This window comes from Pristiophorus japonicus, chromosome 7 (assembly GCF_044704955.1).
Source record: "Pristiophorus japonicus isolate sPriJap1 chromosome 7, sPriJap1.hap1, whole genome shotgun sequence".
Lineage (NCBI taxonomy): Eukaryota > Metazoa > Chordata > Chondrichthyes > Pristiophoridae > Pristiophorus > Pristiophorus japonicus.
In genome coordinates, this window is record NC_091983.1 from 10,372,958 (window position 1) to 10,396,831 (window position 23,874).

The window sequence follows — 23,874 nt, forward strand, 5'->3', positions numbered from 1 at the left end:
CACTATCCCTCCCTCCCCCTCACTCTCTCCCCCTCACTCTCTCCCCCTCATCTCTCTCCCCCTCCACCTCTCTCCACCTCTCTCCCCCTCCACCTCTCTCCCCCTCACTCTCTCTCTCTCTCTCTCTCCCTTCCCCTCCTCCTCCCTCTCTCCCTCTTGCTCTCTCTCCCCCTCTCTCCACTCCATCTCTCCCAAACACTCTCTCTCCTCACTCTCCCTCTATCTCTCCTCCTCACTCCTCCCCCCCCCCCCCCGCCCCCGGCTCTCGCTCCCCCTCACTTTCTCAGGAACTCTAACAATCAAAATTCATCCCGGTTGCAGGATGAAGGTCAAGAGAATGTCTCCGGGATACAGATTGTCATGTATGTATGCCTGGGGTTACCCGTCACCAGGTGGCGCCACTGTCGGAGGTCATTGGGCTGTACGCACGTGTGTGCGGCCCAGGTATAAAAGGCAAGCCCATCATGTAATATAATCACTTTGGGCCCTAACAAAGCAGAGCCAGGTTTGTACCTGTGTTAGTTTACAGTATTCAGTCTATCGAGTTGTTACATACATAACACAGAGTGGGCCACGTCGCTTAATATCCTCACTGCTGTTTATTTCAGAAAGTGACGAGTGAAGGGACTAGGACTCAATCTGAAAGATGGAATGACCTGTCACTCCTGTAACCCAATGCCCCTGGAGAGGCAGGTGTGAGTATCTGGTCTTCGAGTGACATAGAAGGCCGTGACGCTCCAGGGTCGCTCTGGGCCAGAGCAGGATCCTGCCCTGCCCATCCCTGATATTCTGTCAGTAATGCAATGTCTCGATTGATCCCCCACCCCTGGGGCTGCCGTCTGAGTTGTGTTGCCCCCGTTACCATAGCGTCAGTGAGCTCAGCCCCAGTGAGGCCCCTCTCCCAGCACAGGCTGGGCTTTTGGCCCATTAGGATCCATGACTGGTGGCAGTAGATGTGGGTGCAGGTCATCATCATCATAGGCAGTCCCTCGAAATCGAGGAAGACTTGCTTCCACTCTAAAAATGAGTTCTTGGGTGACTGTTCAGTCCAATACTGGAATTACAGTCTCTGTCACAGGTGGGACAGACAGTGATTGAGGGAAGGGGTGGGTGGGACTGGTTTGCTGCACGCTTCTTCCGCTGCCTGCGCTTGTTTTCTGCATGCTCTCGGCGGCGAGACTCGAGGTGCTCAGCGCCCTCCCGGATGCTCTTCCTCCACTTAGGGCGCTCTTTGGCCAGAGATTCCCAGGTGTCGGTGGGGATGTTGCATTTTACCAAGGAGGCTTTGGGGGTGTCCTTAAAACGTTTCCTTTGTCCACCTTGGGTTCGTTTGCCGTGAAGGAGTTCTGAGTAGAGCCCTTGCTTTGGGAGTCTTGTGTCAGGCATGCGGACAATGTGCCCGCCCAGTGGAGCTGGTCGAGTGTGGTCAGTGCTTCAGCGAAGGGTGCACATCTGCTGTAAGATGCAATTCTGGTTTTCCCCTCTAGATTACGTTGACAACCATCGGTTATGGGGATAAGACTCCGACCACGTGGCTCGGGAGGCTGCTGTCGGCAGGATTCGCTCTCCTTGGGATCTCCTTCTTTGCGCTTCCTGCGGTGAGTGTCTGCGAGGCCGTACCAAGCGCCAGAAACCGGGGCAGAATGAAAGCAGTTGGCATTCGCCCGAGCCCACGGGCCCAAACTGGCCCTATCGAAGCACCGGACTGGATTTCTCCCTGTTGCAAGAGGCGTGCTAGTCAAAGCTTGCGGCTGAGACCCAGCGCTGGGGAAGTACAAGCAGTTTTACTCAACATTCAGCCATCATGTTCCACACCACAGCTCAGGAGGGATATGTTGGCCTCAGCGGAGATCAGCGCAGATTGACCAGAATTATAAATAAGAACATAAGAAATAGGAGCAGGAGTAGGCCATACGGCCCCTCGAGCCTGCTCCGCCATTCAATAAGATCATGGCTGATCTGATCATGGACTCAGGTCAGCTTCCCTGCCCGCTCCCCATAACCCCTTATCCCCTTATCGTTTAAGAAACTGTCTACGTCTGTCTTAAATTTATTCAATGTCCCGGCTTCCACAGCTCTCTGAGGCAGCGAATTCCACAGATTTACAACCCTCTGAGAGAAAAAATTCCTCCTCATCTCAGTTTTAAATGGGCGGCCCCTTATTCTAAGATCATGCCCTCTAGTTCTAGTCTCCCCTATCAGTGGAAACATCCTCTCTGCATATACCCAGGATTAAAAGGTTACATTATAAGGGCAGCTTTGTATTCCCTTGAGTTAGAAGATTAAGGGATGATTTAACTGAGGTGTTCAAGATGATTAAAGGTTAGAGAGAGGAACTATTTCCTCTGGTGAGGGAATCCAGAACAAGGGGGCATGATCTTAAAACTAGAGCTTGGCCATTTAGGAGTGAAATCAGGAAGTATTTCGTCACACAAAGGGTCGTGGAAATCTGGAACTCTCCCCCCCGCCCCCCCCAAACACCTCCCCCCCCCAAACATCCCCCCCCCCCCCCCCCCCACCACTAATAGGCTGTGGAGTCAGTTGAAATTTGCAAGACTGAGATTAATGTTGTTGGGAAAGGATATCGAGGGATCTGGAACAAAGACAGATAAATGGAGTTGAGATACAGATCAGCTATGATCTAATAAAATGGTGGAAAAGGCTCGAGGGGCTGAATGGCCTCTTCCTGTTCCTATGATCGTCACCTGAGAGAACTAGATGCTGACACTGGTTGTAAAAATATTTCTAATATACAGTATAAATGCACACGAGGCCCATACTTGAGAGAAGGTCACTCTGTGACCAGTTACCTTTATTACCCAGACCTCAAGAGGCAGACGGTGGGTGGAGCTTCCCCTTTTATACCGGAAAGTCCAGGTTAGGAGTGTCTCCCACAAGTTCGCCCCCTGTGGTCAGTGTTCTCAAGGTGTACAACTTAGGTCAGTTTATGCATGGGTTACAATGCTAGTTGAATACATGACATCACCTCCCCCCACAAAGTCTTATTGGGATCACAGGTTGAGTCTCTCTGGTGGTTTACGTTCCCTTGTAGAGCGCCTGAGATGGGGCTCCGGTTGTTGGGTGCTGGCCTGAGTGTCTGCTGTTTGCGGTGCCTCAGGTCTGTCCGGACTGCCCACAGTGACTGGGTTCTCCTCCACTTGGTTCCGGTGTTTGGTCACCTGTGGTGGAGTAAACTCTACGTTGTGTTCTTCCTCTGCTTCTTCTATGGGGTTGCTGAACCTCCTTTTAGTTTGATCCATGTGTTTGCGGCAGATTTGTCCATTGGTAAGTTTAACTACCAAAACCTTATTCCACTCTTTGGCAATCACAGTGCCTGCAAGCCATTTGGGCCCTGCAGCATAATTAAGGACAAAAACAGGGTCATTGACATCAATACATCGCGCCCTCGCATTCCTGTCATGGTAGTCACATTATGACTGACGCCTGCTCTCAACAATTTCTTTCATAGTAGGGTGTATAAGGGATAACCTGGTTTTGAGCGTCCTTTTCATTAGCAGCTCTGCAGGTGGAACCCCTGTGAGCGAGTGTGGTCGGGATCTATTGGCCAACAGGAGGCATGATAAGCGGCTTTGTAGGGAACCCCCTTGGATTCTGAGCAATCCCTGTTTGATTATCTGCACTGCTCGTTCCGCCTGGCCGTTTTAGGCCGGCTTGAACGGTGCTGTTCTGACATGGTTGATTCCATTGCCTGCCATGAATCCTGGAATTCAGTGCTTGTGAAGCATGGGCCATTGTCGCTGACCAAGACATCTGATAGACCATGGGCGGCGAACATTGCCCGTAGACTTTCTAACGTGGCAGAGGATGTGCTTGAATTTAAAATGACACACTCAATCCATTTGGAGTAGGCGTCTACTACAACCAAAAACATTTTTCCCATGAAAGGACCAGCGTAGTGCACATAGATGCGTGACCATGCTTGGCGGGCCAGGACCAGGGGCTAAGGGGGACTTCCCTGGGTGCGTTGCCCAGCTGAGCACATGTGTTGCACCTGCGAACACCAAGTTTCAGATCTGCATCTATCCCTGGCCACCAAACGTGTGACCTGGCAATTGCTTCATCATGACAATGCCCGGGTGCTCATTGTGAAGTTCTCTGATAAACACCTCTCTGCCCTTCTGGGGCATGACTACTCGGTTTCCCCACAGTAGGCAATCGGCCAGAATCAAGCATTCATCCTTGCGCCTATGAAACGGTTAAACTCCTCAGGACATGGCCCGTACGTGGCTGCCCAGTCCCCATTCAGGACACATTTCTTAACTAAAGACAGTAGCGGGTCTTTATTTGTCCAGACTTTAATCTCACGGCTGTCACAGGTGAGCCTTCGCTTTTGAAAGCTTCAACAGCCATGACCATCTCAGCATCATGCTCAGTTGCTCCCTCAGTGGTGGCTAGTGGGAGCCTGCTGAGTGTATCGGCGCAGTTTTCAGTGCCCGGTCTGTGCCGAATTGTGTAGTCATAGGCGGCTAACGTAAGTGCACACCTCTGTATGCGGGCCGATGCATTCGCATTTATGGCCTTCTTGTCAGCCAAAAGGGACGTTAGGGGTTTGTGATCTATCTCCAGCTCAAATTTCCTGCCAAACAGGTACTGGTGCATTTTTTTTACAGCATATACACATGCTAGCGCTTCCTTTTCTACCATCCCGTAGCCCCTTTCTGCCCGGGACAGACTTCTGGAGGCAAAGCTACCGGCTGTAACTGACCATTGGCATTCACATGCTGCAACACACACCCGACCCCATAGGATGACACATCACACGTTAAAACTAGTTTCTTACACGGGTCATATAGCATTAACAGATTGTTGGAACATAACAAATTGCGTGCTCTATCAAAAGCCCTTTCCTGGCTGTCCCCCTATACCCAATTGCGACCTTTGCGTAGGAGCACATGTAGTGGCTCTAAAAGCGTGCTCAATTTGGGAAGAAAGTTGCCAAAATAGTTCAGGAGCCCCAGGAACGAACGCAGCTCCGTCATGTTACGGGGTCTGGGTGCTCTCTGGATCGCTTCCATTTTTGACGCAGTAGGTCTGATCCCATCTGCTGCTACGCTCCTCCCCAGGAATTCTACCTCTGGACCTAAAAAGACGCACTTCGCCTTTCTCAGTCGCAGCCCTACTCCGTCCAGTCTGCGTAGCACCTCCTCCAGGTTGTGGAGGTGTTCTTCAGTATCACGACCCGTGATGAGGATGCCGTCTTGAAAAACCACCGTCCTTGGAATCGACTTGAGGAGGCTTTCCATATTTCGCTGAAAGATCGTGGCGGCCGAACGAATCCCGAACGGACATCTGTTATTCTCAAACAACCCCTTGTGTGTCGCGATGGTGGTCAGCTTCTTCGAGTCACTCGCCAGCTCCTGGGTCATGAAAGCTGAGGTCAGGTCCAATTTTGAAAAAAGTTTGTCACCGGATAGCGTCGCAAAGAGATCCTCCGTTCTCGGTCGCGGGTACTGGTCTTGGAGTGACACCCGATTGATGGTGGCCTTGTAATCGCCACATATCCTGACCGACCCATCCGCCTTGAGCACCGGCACAATCGGGCTCGCCCAGTCACTGAATTCGACTGGTGAGATGATGCCTTCCCTCAGCAGGCGATCCAATTCGCGTTCTGTCTTTTCCCACATCACGTACAGCACCGCTCTGGCCTTGTGGTGTACTGGCCTGGCGTCTGGGTTTATGTGAATCACTACCTTGGCCCCGATGAAAGTGCCGATGCCGGGTTGAAATAATGAGTCAAATTTGTCCAGGACCTGTGAGCATGATACTCGCTCCACAGAGGAAATTGCATTGACATCACCCAATTTCCAGTTCATGACAGCAAGCCAACTCCTCCCCAGTAGTGCGGGACTATCCCCGGGACAATCCAGAGTGGCAACCTGTTCTCCGAATCTTTGTGGGTCACGACTACCGTATATGTCCATAGCAGTGCGTCAATCGGCAATAATTTTGGCCTCCTGGCCTTGGACACCCACAACCTTTCAAACTGTTTGATACTCAACAGGGACTGGCTGGCCCCTGTGTCTAGCTCCATTAATACTGGGATGCCATTGAGCAACACTTTCATCATTATCGGTGGAGTCCTGGTATATGAACTGTATATGTGCTCCACATGAACTCGCTGAACTTCAGCTTCCAGCGATTTCCCCCAGTATTCATTTGGCCTCGTTGGGCTTACATCGGGCCCGTCCTCCTCGTACATCAACCTGGCTGCAGGCTTCCTGCACATACGCGCCAAGTGACCGCTGACGTTGCAGTTTCTGCAGGTATATTGCTGATACCTGCAAGTTCTGGCTGGGTGTTGAGCTGGAGGCCCCGTTGTTGGAAACAAAAGGTCCATTACCAGTCGATCATCTCTGACTGTCTCTGTAACTGTCCTTAAGCGCACCATTAACAGGTGTTGATGGCCCCATTACTGGCCGCATTGTCCATTGCGATGACATGAATCGCCATTCAGCTAGCCATTGTCTCTGTTGAATTCCCTCTTTGGGTTCGACTGCATGCTGGGACATGTCTGATTGTCCTTGCCTGCCTAGAGAACTGTGTGCCGCGTTAACAATGTTGACTCCCTGGTCGTTTGCCACATTTGAGCCAAGATTGTTGCCATAAATCATTCTGATCTCTTCCTCCCCTGAGATAATTGTCTGGGCTATCATAGCCACCGCTTCCAAGGTCAAGTCTTTGGTCTCAATCAGTTTCCTGAAAACCCCAGCGTGCCCGATGCCCTCAATAAAAAAATCTCGCAACATCTCCGCTCTGCATGCATCTGGGAACTTACATAGGCTCACCAGTCGCTGGAGATCTGCCACGAAGTCTGGAACGCTTTGCCCTTCTCACCGCCGGTGCGTGTAAAACCGGTGTCTCGCCATGTGCATGCTGCTCGCTGGTTTAAGGTGTTCCCCGATCAACTTACTGAGCTCTTCGAACGTCTTGTCCGCCGGCTTCTCTAGCGCGAGACGGTCCTTCATCAGGGAGTACATTCTGGATCCACAAACCGTCAGGAGATGAACCCTGCGTTTGTCGGCCGAATCCTGTCCTAACTATTCCTTAGTGACAAAACTTTGCTATAGTCTCTCAATAAAGTCGTCCCAATCATCACCAACACAGTACCTCTCTTCTGTGCTGCTAGTGGCCATGCTCGCGTGGTTTAAATCGCAGTTTCTCGTCGCCAATAATATGTCCTTACTATACAGTATAAACACACACGAGGCCCATACTTGAGAAAAGATCACTCTGTGACCAGTTACCTTTATTACCAAGACCTCAAGAGGCAGACGATGGGTGGAGCTTCCCCTTTTATACCGGAAAGTCCAGGTTAGGAGTGTCTCCCACAAGTTCGCCCCCTGTGACCAGTGTTCTCAAGGTATACAACTTAGGTCAGCTTATACATGGGTTACAATGACAGTTGAATACGTGACAATTTCTTACAGAAACTTAACCCCAGATATTTACTTAAATTCTATCTGGCGCAACTACACATTGCTAAAACTCCTGAACACAAGGGACAATTGTAATTCCCCTGCCCAGTGGAAACCGGGCAGGACAGGACGGGGTTAAACTGCTGGCGTTAGATTTCTATCGACTCTGTCCGACCCCTCATAACTTTGAATACCTCTATCAAATCTCCTCTCAACCTTCTCTGCTCTCAGGAGAACAACCCCAGCTTCTCCAGTCTATCCACGTAACTGAAGTCCCTCATCTCTGGAATCATTCTCGTAAATCTTTTCTGCACCTTCTCTAAGGCCTTCACATCCTTCCTAAAGTGTGGTGCCTAGAATTGGACTCAATACTCCAGTTGAGCCAAACAAGTGATTTATACAGGTTCGTCATAATTTCCAAGCTTTTGTACTCTATGCCTCTATTTATAAAGCCTCGGATCCCGTATGCTTTTTTAACCACTGTCTTAACCTGCCCTGCCACCTTCAACGATCTGTGCATACATACCCCCAGGTCTCTTTAGGATTGAAGAGGTCAGAATTAAAGGAGCACAGAGATCTCAGAAGGTTGTGGGGCTGGAGGAAATTACAGAGATAGGAAGGCTTATATGGCTGGAGAAGGTTACAGAGATAGGGAGGGTTGTAGGGGCTGGAGGAGGTTATAGGGCTGGAGGAGGTTACAGAGAGGTTACAGAGACAGCGAGGGTTGTAGGGCAGGAGGAGAGTTACAGAGAAAGAGAGGGTTGTAGGACTGGAGGAAGGTACAGAGATAGGGAGGGTTGTAGGGCTGGAGGAGGTTACAGAGATAGGGAGGGTTGTAGGGCTGGAGGAGATTACAGAGATGGGGGGGGGTTGTAGGGCCGGAGGAATTTACAGAGATCGGGAGGGTTGTAGGACTGGAGGAGGGTACAGAGATAAAGAGGGTTGTAGGGCTGGAGGAGGTTCACAGAGATAGGGAGGGTTGTAGAGCTGGAGGAGATTACAGAGGGAGGGAGAATTGCAGGGCTGGAGGAGGTTACAGAGAGATGGAGAGTTGTAGGGCTGGAGGAGGTTACAGAGAGAGGGAGGGGTGAGGCTACGGAGTGATTTGAAAACAAGGATGAACAAGGGAAGGATTGTAGTTATTTAATTGTTGTGCCCTGGTTTGTTCTTAAAGCAGCAAAGTGTTTTCTAAGACGATTAGTTTGGTGTTTCACAACTAATTGTCTGATGATAATCATGAATGGCAAGGCTGGTAATTCTTTAAAGCTCACTGCTGAGCCTCTGCTTCATAACAGAAAGTGTTTAAAAGTGATGCGGCTTTTGAATGGAGCTAATTGTCCCAAAGATCACATTAGCATTTCACTTGACTTGAGCGCATCCCTCACGTAAAGGAAAACATGAATCATTTCTCACAGCCCATCATAAGCGGTGGGGAAAGGCACACCCTGACAGAGAGGGCTGGTAACAGAGCAGAGAGATGCTGGGATTTTGGGTGGAATTGGCTGTGGTGAGGGAGTGTGTTCTCTGCTGTCACAGTGAATAGTGGGGTCTGTCACATGCACTCCATCATCATCATCATCATAGGCGGTCCCTCGAAATGAGGATGACTCGCTTCCACGCCAAAAATGGATGAGTTCACAGGTGTTTCAAGGAAGGACCTAATATTCCAGATCCTGAAGGGTGGAAGATGCCTGTGCGTGGATTTTTTTAACGTGGGCTGGCCGTTGCACACCAGCCACCACACGGGCTTGACAGAGCGCTAGGTCTTGGTCCAGTGGCAAGGGTTACCTAAGACGACTGGAGACCAGCTCTGCTGCACGGACCTAGTGCGCACATATATCGCAGTGTGGGCTGGGCCCGTGCTGCCCCTGGGCCCTCGCCTCTTCTGGCCCCGAACTCATGCCTCTCCTGGGCCCCGATCACGTCCCTCTACAAACTACAGGCCTGTGAAATGGCGGGCCGAACCCCCCTGTCGGGACACAATCCGAACATCGCACCGCTCACTCGGTAAATGTCCCACTTTTACACTTTACTGATTAAACGCGCTCCTTCCAGTGCTCAGCATCAAGTGGTAGAAACTGTTCAACAAATCCTGTACCTCAGACTGAGTCGAGGTGGTTCCTGGCATAACCTATTGGAAGAAGTGTGATAGGGAGGACAGTCAATGTACAGGGTTCTGCGCCAATCACAGCATCCATAGCTTTACACCTATTCCTGAGGCATTGGGACCGTTTCTGGGGTAGGTGGGACCTGTACAAGCCGGGCGGGTTGCACTTTAACAGGGCCGGGACCAATATCCTCGCGGGCTACATGGGGGTTTACTAGTGCTGTTAGGGAGGGTTTAAACTAGCTTGGCAGGGAGATGGGAATCTCAGAGTAAATTCAGAAGGGAGAGAAGCAAAGCTGGAAATGAAAGTCAGAAAATTAGTCAGCAAGTTTGGAAAGTAGAGGTAACAAAGGCTAGAAAATAGACAACTAGGGAGTTTGGCAATGCTAAATGGTATATACTTCAATGCAAGGGTGTCTGGGGAATAAGACAGATGAGCTGAGAGCACAGATAGACACTTGGGAGTATGATATTATAGCTATTACTGAGACATGGCTGAATGAAGGGCAGGTATGGCAGCTCAACATTCCTGGTTACAGGGTTTTCAAACGGGATAGAGAGGGGGGTAAAAAAAGGAGGGGGGGTTGCAGTATTGATTAAAGAAACAATTACAGCTGTGAGGAGGAATGATATGTTAGAAGGATCATCAAATGAGACCATATGGGTTGAGCGGGAGAACAAAAAAGTGGCAATCACATTGCTGGGAGCAAACTATAGACCCCCAAACAGTCCGAGGGAGATAGAAGAGCAAATATGTCGGCAAATTTCTGAGAAGTGCATAAATAATAAGAACATAAGATCATAAGAAATAGGAGCATGAGTAGGCCTTATGGCCCCTCGAGCCTGCTCTGCCATTTATTAAGATCATGGCTGATCTGATCATGGGCTCAGCTCCACTTCCCTGCCCGCTCCCTATAATGCTTTATTCCCTTATCGCCTAAAAATCTGTCTATCTCCACCTTAAATATATTCAATGACCCAGCCTCCACAGCTCTCTGGGGTAGAGAATTCCACAGATTTACAACCCTCTGAGAGAAGAAATTCTTCCTCATCTCATATTGAAATGGGCGACCCCTTATTCTGAAACAATGTCCCCTAGTTCTGGATTCCCCCATGAATTCATTGGGATTCAGAAGAATGAGAGGTGATCTTATCGAAAAGTATAAGATTATGAGGGGGCTTGACAAGGTGGATGCAGAGAGGATGTTTCCACTGATGGGGGAGACTAGAACTAGAGGGCATGATCTTAGAATAAGGGGCCGCCCATTTAAAACTGAATTTCTTCTCTCAGAGGGTTGTAAATCTGTGGAATTCGCTGTCTCGGAGAGCTGTGGAAGCTGGGACATTGAATAAATTTAAGACAGAAATAGACTGTTTCTTAAATGATAAGGGGTTATGGGGAGCGGGTGGAGAGGTGGAACTGAGTCCATGATCAGATCAGCCATGAACTTATTGAATGACGGAGCAGGCTCGAGGGGCCCTATGGCCTACTCCTGTTCCTATTTCTTATTTTCTTTTGTTCTTATGAGTGGAAATATCCTCTCTGTATCTAACTTGTCGAGCCCCCTCATTATCTTATATGTTTCAATAAGATCACCTCTCATCCTTCTAAACTCCAGTGAGTACAGGCCCAATCTATTCAACCTTTCTTCATAAGTCAAACCCTTCATCTCAGGAATCAACCTAGTGTACCTTCTCTGAACTGCTTCCAGTGCAAGTATATACTTCCTTAAATAAGGAGACCAAAACTGTATGCAGTTCTCCAGGTGTGGCCTCAGTGATAGTAGGGGATTTCATCTACCCTACTATTAACTGGGATAAAAGTAGGATGCAAGGTATAGAGGGTACTGAATTCCTAAAATGCATTCAGGAGAACTTTTTTAGCCAGTACATAGCAAGCCCAACAAGGGAGGGGGCGGTTCTGGACTTAATTTTAGGGACTGAAGCTGGGCAGGTGGAAGGGGTATCAGTGGGAGAGCATTTTGGTGCTAGTGATCATAATTCAGTTAGATTTAGGATAGTTATGGAAAAGGACAAAGATAGACCAGGAATAAAAGTTCTCAATTGGGGGAAAGCCAATTTTGCTAAGCTGAGATGTGATTTAGCCAAAGTGGATTAGAAACAGCTACTGAAAGGTAAATCAGTATCAGAGCAGTGGGAAGTATTCAAGGAGGAGATAGTGAGGGTTCAGAGAAAGTATATTCCCTTAAAGAAAAAGGGTGAGACTAACAAATCTAGAGCCCTCTGGATGTCAAGGGACATACAGGGTAGGATAAAGAAAAAAAAATGGAGGCTTATGACAGATACCGAGGGCTCAATACTGCAGAAACACTAGAGGAGTATAGAAAGTGCAGTGGTGCAATTAAAAAGTAAATTAGGAAAGCAAAGAGAGAGCATGAAAAAATGTTTGCAAGTAAAATCAAGAAAAACCCAAAGATGTTTTATAAATACATTAAGAGCAAGGGGATAACTAAAGGAAGAGCAGGGCATAATTAGAGACCATCAAAGTAATCTGTGTATGAAGGTGGAAGATGTGGGTATGGTTCTTAATGAATACTTTGCGTCTGTTTTCACAAACGAGAGGGGCGATGCAATCAGGGAGGAGGAGTGTGAAATATTAGATGAAATAAACATAGTGAGAGGAATTATTAAGGGGTTTAGCAGCTTTGAAAGTAGATAAATCCCTAGGCCTGGATGAAATGTATACCAGGCTGTTAAGAGAAGCAAGAAAGGAAATAGCAGAGGCTCTGACTATCATTTTCCAATCCTCTCTGGCTCTAGGTGTGGTGCTGGAGGACTGCTAACGTTGTTTAAAAAGGGAGAGAGGGATAGACCGAGTAATTACAGGCCAGTCAGCCTAACCTCGGTGGTGGGAAAATTTATTGGAAAAAATTCTTGATTAATCCATATGAAGATTTATCTTCATTTAGAAAGACACGAATTAATCAAGGACAGTCAGCATGGATTTGTTAAGGGAATGTTGTGTCTGACTAACTTGATTGAAATTTTTGAGGAGGTAACAAGGAGGTCGATGAGGGCAGTGCATTTGATGTAGTGTATATGGATTTTGGCCATGGAAATAAAAGCCCATGGGATCCAGGACAAAGTGGCAAGTTGGATCCAAAATTGGCTCAGAGGCAGGAAGCAAAGGGTAATGGTTGATGGGTGAGTTTGTGACTGGAAGGCTGTTTCCAGTGGGGTTCCACAGGGCTCAGTACTAGTCCCTTGCTTTTTGTGGTATATGGCAATGATTTAGACTTGAATATAGGGAGCATGATTAAGAAGTTTGCAGACGATACAAAAATTGGTTGTGTGGTTGATAACAAAGAAGAAAGTTGTAGACTGCAGGAAGATATCAATGGATTAGTCAGGTGGGCAGAACAGTGGCAAATGGAATTCAATCCAGAGAAGTGTGAGGTAATGCATTTGGGGATGACTAACAAGGCAAGGGAATACATAAATGGTAGGATACTGAGAAATGTAGAGGAACAAAGGGACCTTAGGGTGCATGCCCACAGATCCCTGAAGGTAGCAGGACAAGTGCATAATGTGGTTAAGAAGGCATACGGAATACTTGCCTTTATTAGACGAGGCATAGAATACAAGAGCAGGTAGGTTATGCTTGAACTGTATAAAACACTGGTTAGGCCACAGCTAGAGTACGGTGTTCAGTTCTGGTTACCACATGACAGGAAAGATGTGATTGCAGCGAGGGTAGATAAGGGGGTACCAGTGGATGAAGTATATTTGGATTTTCAGAACGTATTCGGTAAGCTGTTACACAAGAGATTATTACACAAAATTAGGGATCATGGGATTGGGATTAATATTAGCATGGGTTGAGGATTGGTTAACGGACAGGAAACAGAGAGTAGGAATAAACGGGTCATTTTTGGTTTGGCATGCTGTAACTAGTGGGGTACTGCAAGGATCAGTGCTTGGACCCCAGCCATTCACAATCTATATCAATGACTTAGATGTGGGGACCGAGTGTAATGTATCAAAGTTTGCTGATGATACAAAGCTAGGTGGGATTGTAAGTTGTGAGGAGGATGCAAAGAGGCTTCAAGGGGATAGAGACAGGCTGAGTGAGTGTGCAAGAACACGGCAAACGGAATATAACGTGGAGAAATGTGAAGTTATCCACTTTGGTAGGAAAAATAGAAAAGCAGAGTATTTTTTAAATGGTGAGAGATTGGGAAATGTTGGTGTTCAGAGGGACCTGGGTGTCCCTGTACACAAATCACTGAAAGTTAACAGGCAGGTACAGCAAGCAATTAGTAAATCATGTTGGCCTTTATTATAAAGAGATTGGAGTATAAGAGTAAAGGGGGGAGAAATTGCCCCTCCCAATAAGGCCTCTGGCTGCCTGAAAGTGACGGCCACAGGATGACACGGAATGGCCGCCAACTCTCTGCAGAGGGGCCGTCATTTTGCAACCTGTCCTTCATCAGGGGCGGAGCGGTGTAGGGGACCGCTCCACCCGTTTTCCCGCCGTGGCGTGCACACGCCAACTCCTTACCGAACGGCGCCGACTGCTTCCCGAAATTGTCCCCCGCGAGCAGTGCCTTCGCTGGCCGGTGCCCCCGACAGCTTTTAGTGTCGGCCCACTCCTTGTTGGTCGGCAGTGCAGCTGCCCTTAAAGGGGCGGAAAAGTTTGCGCCTGGGAACAGTTTGCGTCTTGGTCAGATAAATGGGGCAGCTGGGCCCTGAGTGTGGGGCGGAGCACTAAGGGAGGCGTTCCACACCTCTCTGAGGGCACTAGGCCGACTGACCTTGCGAAAATCCCGAGCTAAACAGCCAGCCTCAAAGAGAGGCCTGGGGGGGGGGGGGAAAAAGAAACCTGAAAAAAAAACACCCAAAACATTCCCAATAAATAACTCACGCCATCACAACATAAATCGCAAAAAAAAACAAAAAAAACAATCGCACTTACCTGAGGTGGACATTACTTACCCCACTGCGGCCACTACAGCTTGGACCGCCTGCTTTCACTGGCGGGCCCAGCAGGGGGCGCTCTACGGAGCGCAACAGATCGGGCGGGAGCCAAAAGTCGAGCCGGTGTTGAAACCAGGGGCGTTGCACAGCGGCTTGCCTCTTCCGGGCGGTAATGCTCCGTGCCCCAGCAAAACTGGCACCAAAAACCCCTGGAAGCTGGCCTATGCCCGAAAGAGCTTAGTGCCATCATTGCCGCCGGGGCGAAAACAGAGGCAGCAACACGCTGAAAATCAAGCTCTGAGGCTTTAGGGAGGGTGCAGCACACACTGGGATATTGAGGCTTTAGGGAGGGTGCAGTACACACTGGAGTATTGAGGCTTCAGGGAGGGTGCAGTACACACTGGAGTATTGAGGCTTCAGGGAGGGTGCAGTACACACTAGGGTATTGAGGCTTTAGGGAGGGTGCAGTACACACTGGGGTATTGAGAGTTTAGGGAGGGTGCAGTACACACTGGGATATTGAGGCTTTAGGGAGGGTGCAGTACACATTGGGGTATTGAGGCTTTAGGGAGGGTGCAGTACACATTGGGTATTGAGGCTTTAGGGAGGGTGCAGCACACACTGGGGTATTGAGGCTTTAGGGAGGGTGCAGTATACACTGGGGTATTGAGAGGTTAGGGAGGGTGCAGTACACACTGGGGTATTGAGGGTTTAGGGAGGGTGCATTACACACTGGGGTATTGAGAGTTTAGGGAGGGTGCAGTACACACTGGGGTATTGAGGGTTTAGGGAGGGTGCAGTACACACTGGGGTATTGAGGCTTTAGGGAGGGTGCAGTACACACTGGGGTATTGAGAGTTTAGGGAGGGTGCAGTACACACTGGGGTATTGAGAGGTTAGGGAGGGTGCAGTACACACTGGGGTATTGAGGGTTTAGGGAGGGTGCATTACACACTGGGGTATTGAGAGTTTAGGGAGGGTGCAGTACACACTGGGGTATTGAGGGTTTAGGGAGGGTGCAGCACACACTGGGGTATTGAGGGTTTAGGGAGGGTGCATTACACACTGGGGTATTGAGGCTTTAGGGAGGGTGCAGTATACACTGGGGTATTGAGAGTTTAGGGAGGGTGCAGCACACACTGGGGTATTGAGGCTTTAGGGAGGGTGCAGCACACACTGGGGTATTGAGGCTTTAGGGAGGGTGCAGTACACACTGGAATAATGAGAGGTTAGGGAGGGTGCAGTACACACTGGGGTATTGAGGGTTTAGGGAGGGTGCAGTACACACTGGAATATTGAGAGGTTAGGGAGGGTGCAGTACACACTGGGGTATTGAGGGTTTAGGGAGGGTGCAGTACACACTGGAATATTGAGAGGTTAGGGAGGGTGCAGTACACACTGGGGTATTGAGGGTTTAGGGAGTGTGCAGTACACACTGGAATATTGAGAGGTTAGGGAGGGTGCAGTACACACTGGGGTATTGAGGGTTTAGGGAGGGTGCAGTACACACTGGAATATTGAGAGGTTAGGGAGGGTGCAGTACACACTGGGGTATTGAGGGTTTAGGGAGGGTGCAGCACACACTGGGGTATTGAGGGTTTAGGGAGAGTGCAGTACACACTGGGGTATTGAGGGTTTTGGGAGGGTGCAGCACACACTGGGGTATTGAGGCTTTAGGGAGGGTGCAGTACACACTGGGGTATTGAGGGTTTAGGGAGGGTGCAGTACACACTGGGGTATTGAGAGTTTAGGGAGGGTGAAGTACACACTGGGGTATTGAGGGTTTAGGGAGGGTGCAGCACACACTGGGGTATTGAGGGTTTAGGGAGAGTGCAGTACACACTGGGGTATTGAGGGTTTAGGGAGGGTGCAGCACACACTGGGATATTGAGGCTTTAGGGAGGGTGCAGTACACACTGGGGTATTGAGGCTTTAGGGAGGGTGCAGTACACAATGGGGTATTGAGGCTTTAGGAAGGGTGCAGCACACACTGGGGTATTGAGGCTTTAGGGAGGGTGCAGTATACACTGGGGTATTGAGAGGTTAGGGAGGGTGCAGTACACACTGGGGTATTGAGAGGTTAGGGAGGGTGCAGTACACACTGGCGTATTGAAGGTTTAGGGAGGGTGCATTACACACTGGGGTATTGAGAGTTTAGGGAGGGTGCAGTACACACTGGGGTATTGAGGGTTTAGGGAGGGTGCAGTACACACTGGGGTATTGAGGCTTTAGGGAGGGTGCAGTACACACTGGGGTATTGAGAGTTTAGGGAGGGTGCTGTACACACTGGGGTATTGAGAGGTTAGGGAGGGTGCAGTACACACTGGGGTATTGAGGGTTTAGGGAGGGTGCATTACACACTGGGGTATTGAGAGTTTAGGGAGGGTGCAGTACACACTGGGGTATTGAGGGTTTCGGGAGGGTACAGTACACACTGGGGTATTGAGAGTTTAGGGAGGGTGCAGCACACACTGGGGTATTTAGGGTTTAGGGAGGGTGCAGCACACACTGGGGTATTGAGGGTTTAGGGAGGGTGCAGTACACACTGGGGTATTGAGGGTTTAGGGAGGGTGCAGCACACAGTGGGGTATTGAGAGGTTAGGGAGGGTGCAGTACACACTGGGGTATTGAGAGGTTAGGGAGGATGCAGTACACACTGGGGTATTGAGGCTTTAGAGAGGGTGCAGTACACACTGGGGTATTGAGAGGTTAGGGAGGGTGCAGTACACACTGGGGTATTGAGGCTTTAGGGAGGGTGCAGTACACACTGGGTATTGAGGGTTTAGGGAGGATGCAGTATACACTGGGGTATTGAGAGGTTAGGGAGGGTGCAGTACACACTGGGTTATTGAGGGTTTAGGGAGGGTGCAGTACACACTGGGGTATCGAGAGGTTAGGGAGGGTGCAGTACACACTGGGGTATTGAGGGTTTAGGGAGGGTGCAGTACACACTGGGGTATTGAGAGGTTAGGGAGGGTGCAGTACACACTGGGGTATTGAGAGGTTAGGGAGGGTGCAGTACACACTGGGGTATTGAGAGTTTAGGGAGGGTGCAGTACACACTGGGGTATTGAGAGGTTAGGGAGGGTGCAGTACACACTGGGGTATTGAGGGTTTAGGGAGGGTGCATTACACACTGGGGTATTGAGGCTTTAGGGAGGGTGCAGCACACAGTGGGGTATTGAGGGTTTAGGGAGGGTGCAGCACACACTGGGGTATTGAGGCTTTAGGGAGGGTGCAGTACACACTGGGGTATTGAGAGTTTAGGGAGGGTGCAGCACACACTGGGGTATTGAGGGTTTAGGGAGGGTGCAGCACACACTGGGTATTGAGGGTTTAGGGAGGGTGCAGTACACACTGGGGTATTGAGGCTTTAGGGAGGGTGCAGTACACACTGGAGTATTGAGAGTTTAGGAAGGGTGCAGCACACACTGGGATATTGAGGCTTTAGGGAGGGTGCAGTACACACTGGGGTATTGAGGGTTTAGGGAGGGTGCACTACACACTGGGGTATTGAGAGTTTAGGGAGGGTGCAGCACACACTGGGGTATTGAGAGGTTAGGGAGGGTGCAGCACACACTGGGGTATTGAGGGTTTTGGGAGGGTACAGTACACACTGGTATTGAGGGTTTAGGGAGGGTGCAGTGCACACTGGGGTATTGAGGGTTTAGGGAGGGTGCAGTACACACTGGGGTATTGAGGGTTTAGGGAGGGTGCCGTACACACTGGGTATTGGGGGTTTAGGGAGGGTGCAGCACACACTGGGGTATTGAGGCTTTAGGGAGGGTGGAGTACACACTGGGGTATTGAGAGGTTAGGGAGGGTGCAGCACACACTGGGGTATTGAGGGTTTTGGGAGGGTACAGTACACACTGGGGTATTGAGGGTTTAGGGAGGGTACAGTACACACTGGGGTATTGAGGGTTTAGGGAGGGTGCACTACACACTGGGGTATTGAGAGGTTAGGGAGGGTACAGTACACACTGGGGTATTGAGGGTTTTGGGAGGGTACAGTACACACTGGGGTATTGAGGGTTTCGTGGGTGCAGTACACACTGGAGTATTGAGGGTTTTGGGAGTGTGCAGTACACACTGGGGTATTGAGGGTTTAGGGAGGGTGCAGTACACACTGGGGTATTGAGGGTTTAGGGAGGGTGCAGCACACACTGGGGTATTGAGGGTTTAGGGAGGGTACAGTACACACTGGGGTATTGAGGGTTTTGGGAGGGTACAGTACACACTGGGGTATTGAGGGTTTAGGGAGGGTACAGCACACACTGGGGTATTGAGGGTTTAGGGAAGGTGCAGCACACACTGGGGTATTGAGGGTTTAGGGAGGGTGTAGCACACACTGGGGTATTGAGGGTTTAGGGAGGGTGCAGTACACACTGGGGTATTGAGAGTTTAGGGAGGGTGCAGCACACACTGAGGTATTGAGAGTTTAGGGAGGGTGCAGCACACACTGGGGTATTGAGAGGTTAGGAAGGGTGCAATACACACTGGGGTATTGAGAGGTTAGGAAGGGTGCAGCACACACTGGGGTATTGAGAGGTTAGGAAGGGTGCAGCACACACTGGGGTATTGAGAGGTTAGGAAGGGTGCAGCACACACTGGGGTATTGAGAGGTTAGGAAGGGTGCAGCACACACTGGGGTATTGAGAGGTTAGGAAGGGTGCAGTACACACTGGGGTATTGAGAGGTTAGGAAGGGTGCAGCACACACTGGGGTATTGAGAGTTTAGGGAGGATGCAGCACAGATGCACTGGGGTATTGAGGGTTTAGGAAGGGTACAGCACACACTGAGGTATTGAGGGTTTAGGGAAGGTGCAGTACACACTGGAGTATTGAGAGTTTAGGGAGGGTGCAGCACACACTGGGGTATTGAGGGTTTAGGGAGGGTGCAGTACACACTGGGGTATTGAGGGTTTAGGGAGGGTGCAGTACACACTGGGGTATTGAGGGTTTAGGGAGGGTGCAGCACACACTGGGGTATTGAGGGTTTAGGGAGAGTGCAGCACACACTGGGGTATTGAGGGTTTAGGGAGGGTGCAGCACACACTGGGGTATTGAGGGTTTAGGGAGGGTGCAGCACAGATGCACTGGGGTGCTGCCTGGTAGGAGGAATTACGAGGAAAAACATGAAAAATTGGGGCTTTTTTCATGAGAACACTGCAGATTGTGGAGTGATGTGATAGAAGTGTTCATATTATGAGTGGGCGGGAGAGGGGAGGGAGAAGCAAAGTGTTTCCAGTAGTTGAGATTCAGAATGAGGGACTATCGCCATTCTTTACTCTCTCCTTCCTGCGCCTTATGTTGGAGCACTATGTTAGACCGGGTGTGACCTATATGTTCTCATGACCTTTATCGCAGGGAATTCTTGGCTCAGGCTTTGCCTTAAAAGTTCAAGAACAACATCGGCAGAAGCATTTTGAGAAGAGAAGACATCCTGCAGCCAGCCTCATTCAGGTAGGTGTCGTGTGGGTCTACAACGTGGGCTGGGGCAGTGTGGAGAGTGTGGAGTGCGACTCGGTCTGAAATGTGTGACTCAGGCAAGGCAGCAACATGAACCGCTTATTTTGATCTTCAGCAAAGGCAATTATATTTCCTAAAGAAGGGAGATGTTCCTGTGACCAATCAGCTATTCATTGATTGGATCCTCTGATGATAGATGGCTCAGCAACAAAGAAAACATTACATAAGAACATAAGAATTAGGAACAGGAGTAGGCCATCTACCCCTTCGAGCCTGCTCCGCCATTCAACAAGATCATGGCTGATCTGGCCGTGGACTCAGCTCCACTTACCCGCCCTCTCCCCGTAACCCTTAATTCCCTTATTGGTTAAAAATCTATCTATCTGTGACTTGAATACATTCAATGAGCTAGCCTCAACTGCTTCCCTGGGCAGAGAATTCCACAGATTCACAACCCTCTGGGAGAAGAAATTCCTTCTCAACTCGGTTTTAAATTGGCTCCCCCGTATTTTGAGGCTGTGCCCCCTAGTTCTAGTCTCCCCTACCACGCAATTGGCACGTAAATTGCGGTCAGAGGCTTCCTGCGGGTGGACGCCTCTGATAAAAATGTTTTTAATGAATGTACCTGGTGGTCCCGGAGAAACGCAGTCCATGTACAGGCCCTTGACTTCCAGGAGCGTAAGCATATCCTGGGATCACGTGGACCTGGACCACCAATCACAATGCAGTATTCTCACTGATAGTAATGGAGGCTCTGGGCTCCAAGCTCCCATTACCATCAATGAGAATATCCCAAAAATCAAATAAAACGGCAACATAAATTTTAAAAAACACTTCACTTTTTAAAATTAATAGACATTGCATTAAACTAAATGTTTTACAGAAATTTTTTTTTTTTAACCTTTAAAAAAAAAAGTTTTAATAGTGTTAAAAATAAACTTTCCTTCATAGACAGGGTTTTTAATATAAAAGTAAGTAGTAACATTTATTTAAACTCTTGTGTAAACATTTGAAGAACATTCGCCGGGCAAGAGGTAGGCAAATAGCTCAAATCTCCACCCTCGAAGGCCCTTCTCCCGAGGATACGTGCGATCTGTCCAAAGACAATTCGACAGATCGCAAATTCCAGTTTTAGGCGCATGCGCATCGCGGACCGAGAACCGACTCGACCTGGGCTACTGCGGGCACATATGGATGCGGCCACAATTTACGGCCCAGTAAGATCTGCTGTACCATCAATTACTTTAAATCTATGCCCCCTGGTTGTTGACCCCTCTGCTAAGGGAAATAGGTCATAGAAACATAGAAAATAGGTGCAGGAGTAGGCCATTCGGCCCTTCAAGCCTGCACCGCCGTTCAATAAGATGATGGCTGATCATGCAACTTCAGTACCCCATTCCTGCAGTTCACCAGACTGATTCCAGGGATGGCTGGGCTGTCATATGAGGAGAGACTGGATCGACTGGGCCTTTATTCACTGGAGTTTAGAAGGATGAAAGGGGATCTCATAGAAACATATAAGATTCTGACGGGACTGGACAGGATAGATGCGGGAAGAATGTTCCCGATGTTGGGGAAGTCCAGAACCAGGGGACATAGTCTTAGGATAAGGGGTAGGCCATTTAGGACTGAGATGAGGAGAAGCTTCTTCACTCAGAGAGTTGTTAACCTGTGGAATTCCCTGCCGCAGAGAGTTGTTGATGCCAGTTCACTGGATATATTCAAGAGGGAGTTAGATATGGCCCTTACGGTTAAGGGGATCAAAGGGTATGGAGAGAAAGCAGGAAAGGGGTACTGAAGGAATGATCAGCCATGATCTTATTGAATGGTGGTGCAGGATCGAAGGGCCGAATGGCCTACTCCTGCACCTATTTTCTATGTTTCTATGTTTCTCTCCATACCCCTTGATCCCTTTAGCCATAAGGGCAACATCTAACTCCCTTTTGAATATATCTAACGAACTGGCCTCAACAACTTTCTGTGGTAGAGAATTCCACAGGTTCACAATTCTCTGAGTGAAGAAGTTTCTCCTCATCTCAGTCCTAAATGACATACCCCTTATCCTTAGACTGTGACCCTTGGTTCTGGACTTCCCCAACATCGGGAACATTCTTCCTGCATCTAACCTGTCCAATCCCGTCAGAATTTTATATGTTTCCATGAGATCCCCTCTCATTCTTCTAAATTCCAGTGAATATAAGCCTAGTCGATCCAATCTTTCTTCATATGTCAGTCCTGCCATCCCGGGAATCCGTCTGGTGAACCTTCGCTACACTCCCTCAATAGCAAGAATGTCCTTCCTCAGATTAGGAGACCAAAACTGTACACAATATTTAAGGTGTGGCCTCACCAAGGCCCTGTACAACTGCAGCCATTCTATTTAGGCTCCTTATAATTTTATAACCTCAATGAGGTCGCCCCTCAGCCTCCTTGTTCCTATACTCAAATCCTCTCACTATGAAGGCCAACATGCCATTTGCCTTCTTCACCGCCTGCTGTACCTGCACGCCATTCTATTTAGGCTCCTTATCATTTTATAACCTCAATGAGGTCTCCCCTCAGTCTCCTCTGTTCCAAAGAAAATAAACCTAGCCTATCCAATCTGTCCTCATAGCTAAAATTCTCCAGTCCAGGCAATATCCTCGTAAACCTCCTCTGCACCCTCTCTGGTGCAATCACATTTTTCCTGTAACAAATCTTTCCTGTTTGTTTAGAAAGATGTAGCAAAAAACGAGAGAAAATAAGTATTCTTACCACAATGAATGGTTAGTATGGTGGAAGCTATGCTGGTCAGATAATTCCATCCTGCAGCATTCAAAAGATCACTACATGTGCAGCAATTGTAAATCGTCGAATGATTGCATGTTTTCGGAGTGGGCCAACTGAGGATTACTTATGGCCAGGTACACTGGAATAGATTGATGACATGCTCTCCACAACGAGTGCTCCAGACCCTGTAGGTCAATACACAAGACTGAAAGGAGACTGGAGACAGTGCTGTCATAAAAACATAAGAAATAGGAGCAGGAGTCGGCCATTTGGCCCCTTGAGCCTGCTCCGCCATTCAATACGATCATGGCTGATCTGATCATGGACTCAGCTCCACTTCCCTGCCCGCTCCCCATAACCCTTTACTCCCTTATCGCTCAAAAATCTATCTCACCTTAAATATATTCAATGACCCAGCCTCCACAGCTCTCTGAGGCAGCGAATTCCACAGATTTACAACACTCTGAGAGAAGAAATTTCTCCTTATCTCAGTTTTAAATGGGCGGCCCCTTATTCTGAGACTATGTCCCCTAGTTTTAGTTTCCCCTAGGAGTGGAAACATCCTCCCTGCATCCACCTTGTTGCAGCTTGTCTGCACAAAGCTGCTTTGTAAATTAGTCGGAACAACAGGATTAAATATTAAGCATTGAGGTTAAAAGATGTTTGAGGGTACTTTGGATTACAGGAGGGCCCTGAGTGTTGGGGCTCACTGAGAGGTTACAGTAGTTGCTCAGTAGCTAACAGGATATGGCCCGAAGGATTGTCTGGGTACTACAAACTTTATAATCTGCATTTACTTGTGGAAAATTTAATGGAAAATAATCCAAAGCATTTCTCAGCACACTTATTAATTTCAAATTTGGTCTCATAGGAAATAACGTTCCTTAAAAAACTCCCCTCGAGATTAAGGAGTATATTAAATATTCAAATTTGACAGTTTTATTGTTGTTACTGTTTTCGTGAGGTTTACAAAGTGGCACATTATTTTTCCAAGCATGTTTTAATTACTCAGTCATTGGGATTTCGACATCCTGATATTCATGTAGAGCTGTGGTTCATGAAAACACACCATCCAGCTTGTGACTTAATACATACAGCACCTCAGTAAGATTATTCTGAAAATAAACCAACTTATCTTAATCTTTTAATCAA

The 23,874-nt window shown here is 48.7% G+C and overlaps 1 protein-coding gene across 1 annotated transcript in view; it reads left to right on the top strand.

Annotated features, from left to right (window-relative positions):
* kcnq5a (potassium voltage-gated channel, KQT-like subfamily, member 5a) overlaps nt 1-23,874 on the top strand; it is an 882,808-nt gene that overhangs the window by 825,625 nt on the left and 33,309 nt on the right. The window contains exons 6-7 of the mRNA XM_070884637.1: nt 1,488-1,598; nt 19,852-19,947. Coding sequence (XP_070740738.1) covers nt 1,488-1,598; nt 19,852-19,947 — 207 coding nt within the window. The remainder of the gene's footprint in view (nt 1-1,487; nt 1,599-19,851; nt 19,948-23,874) is intronic.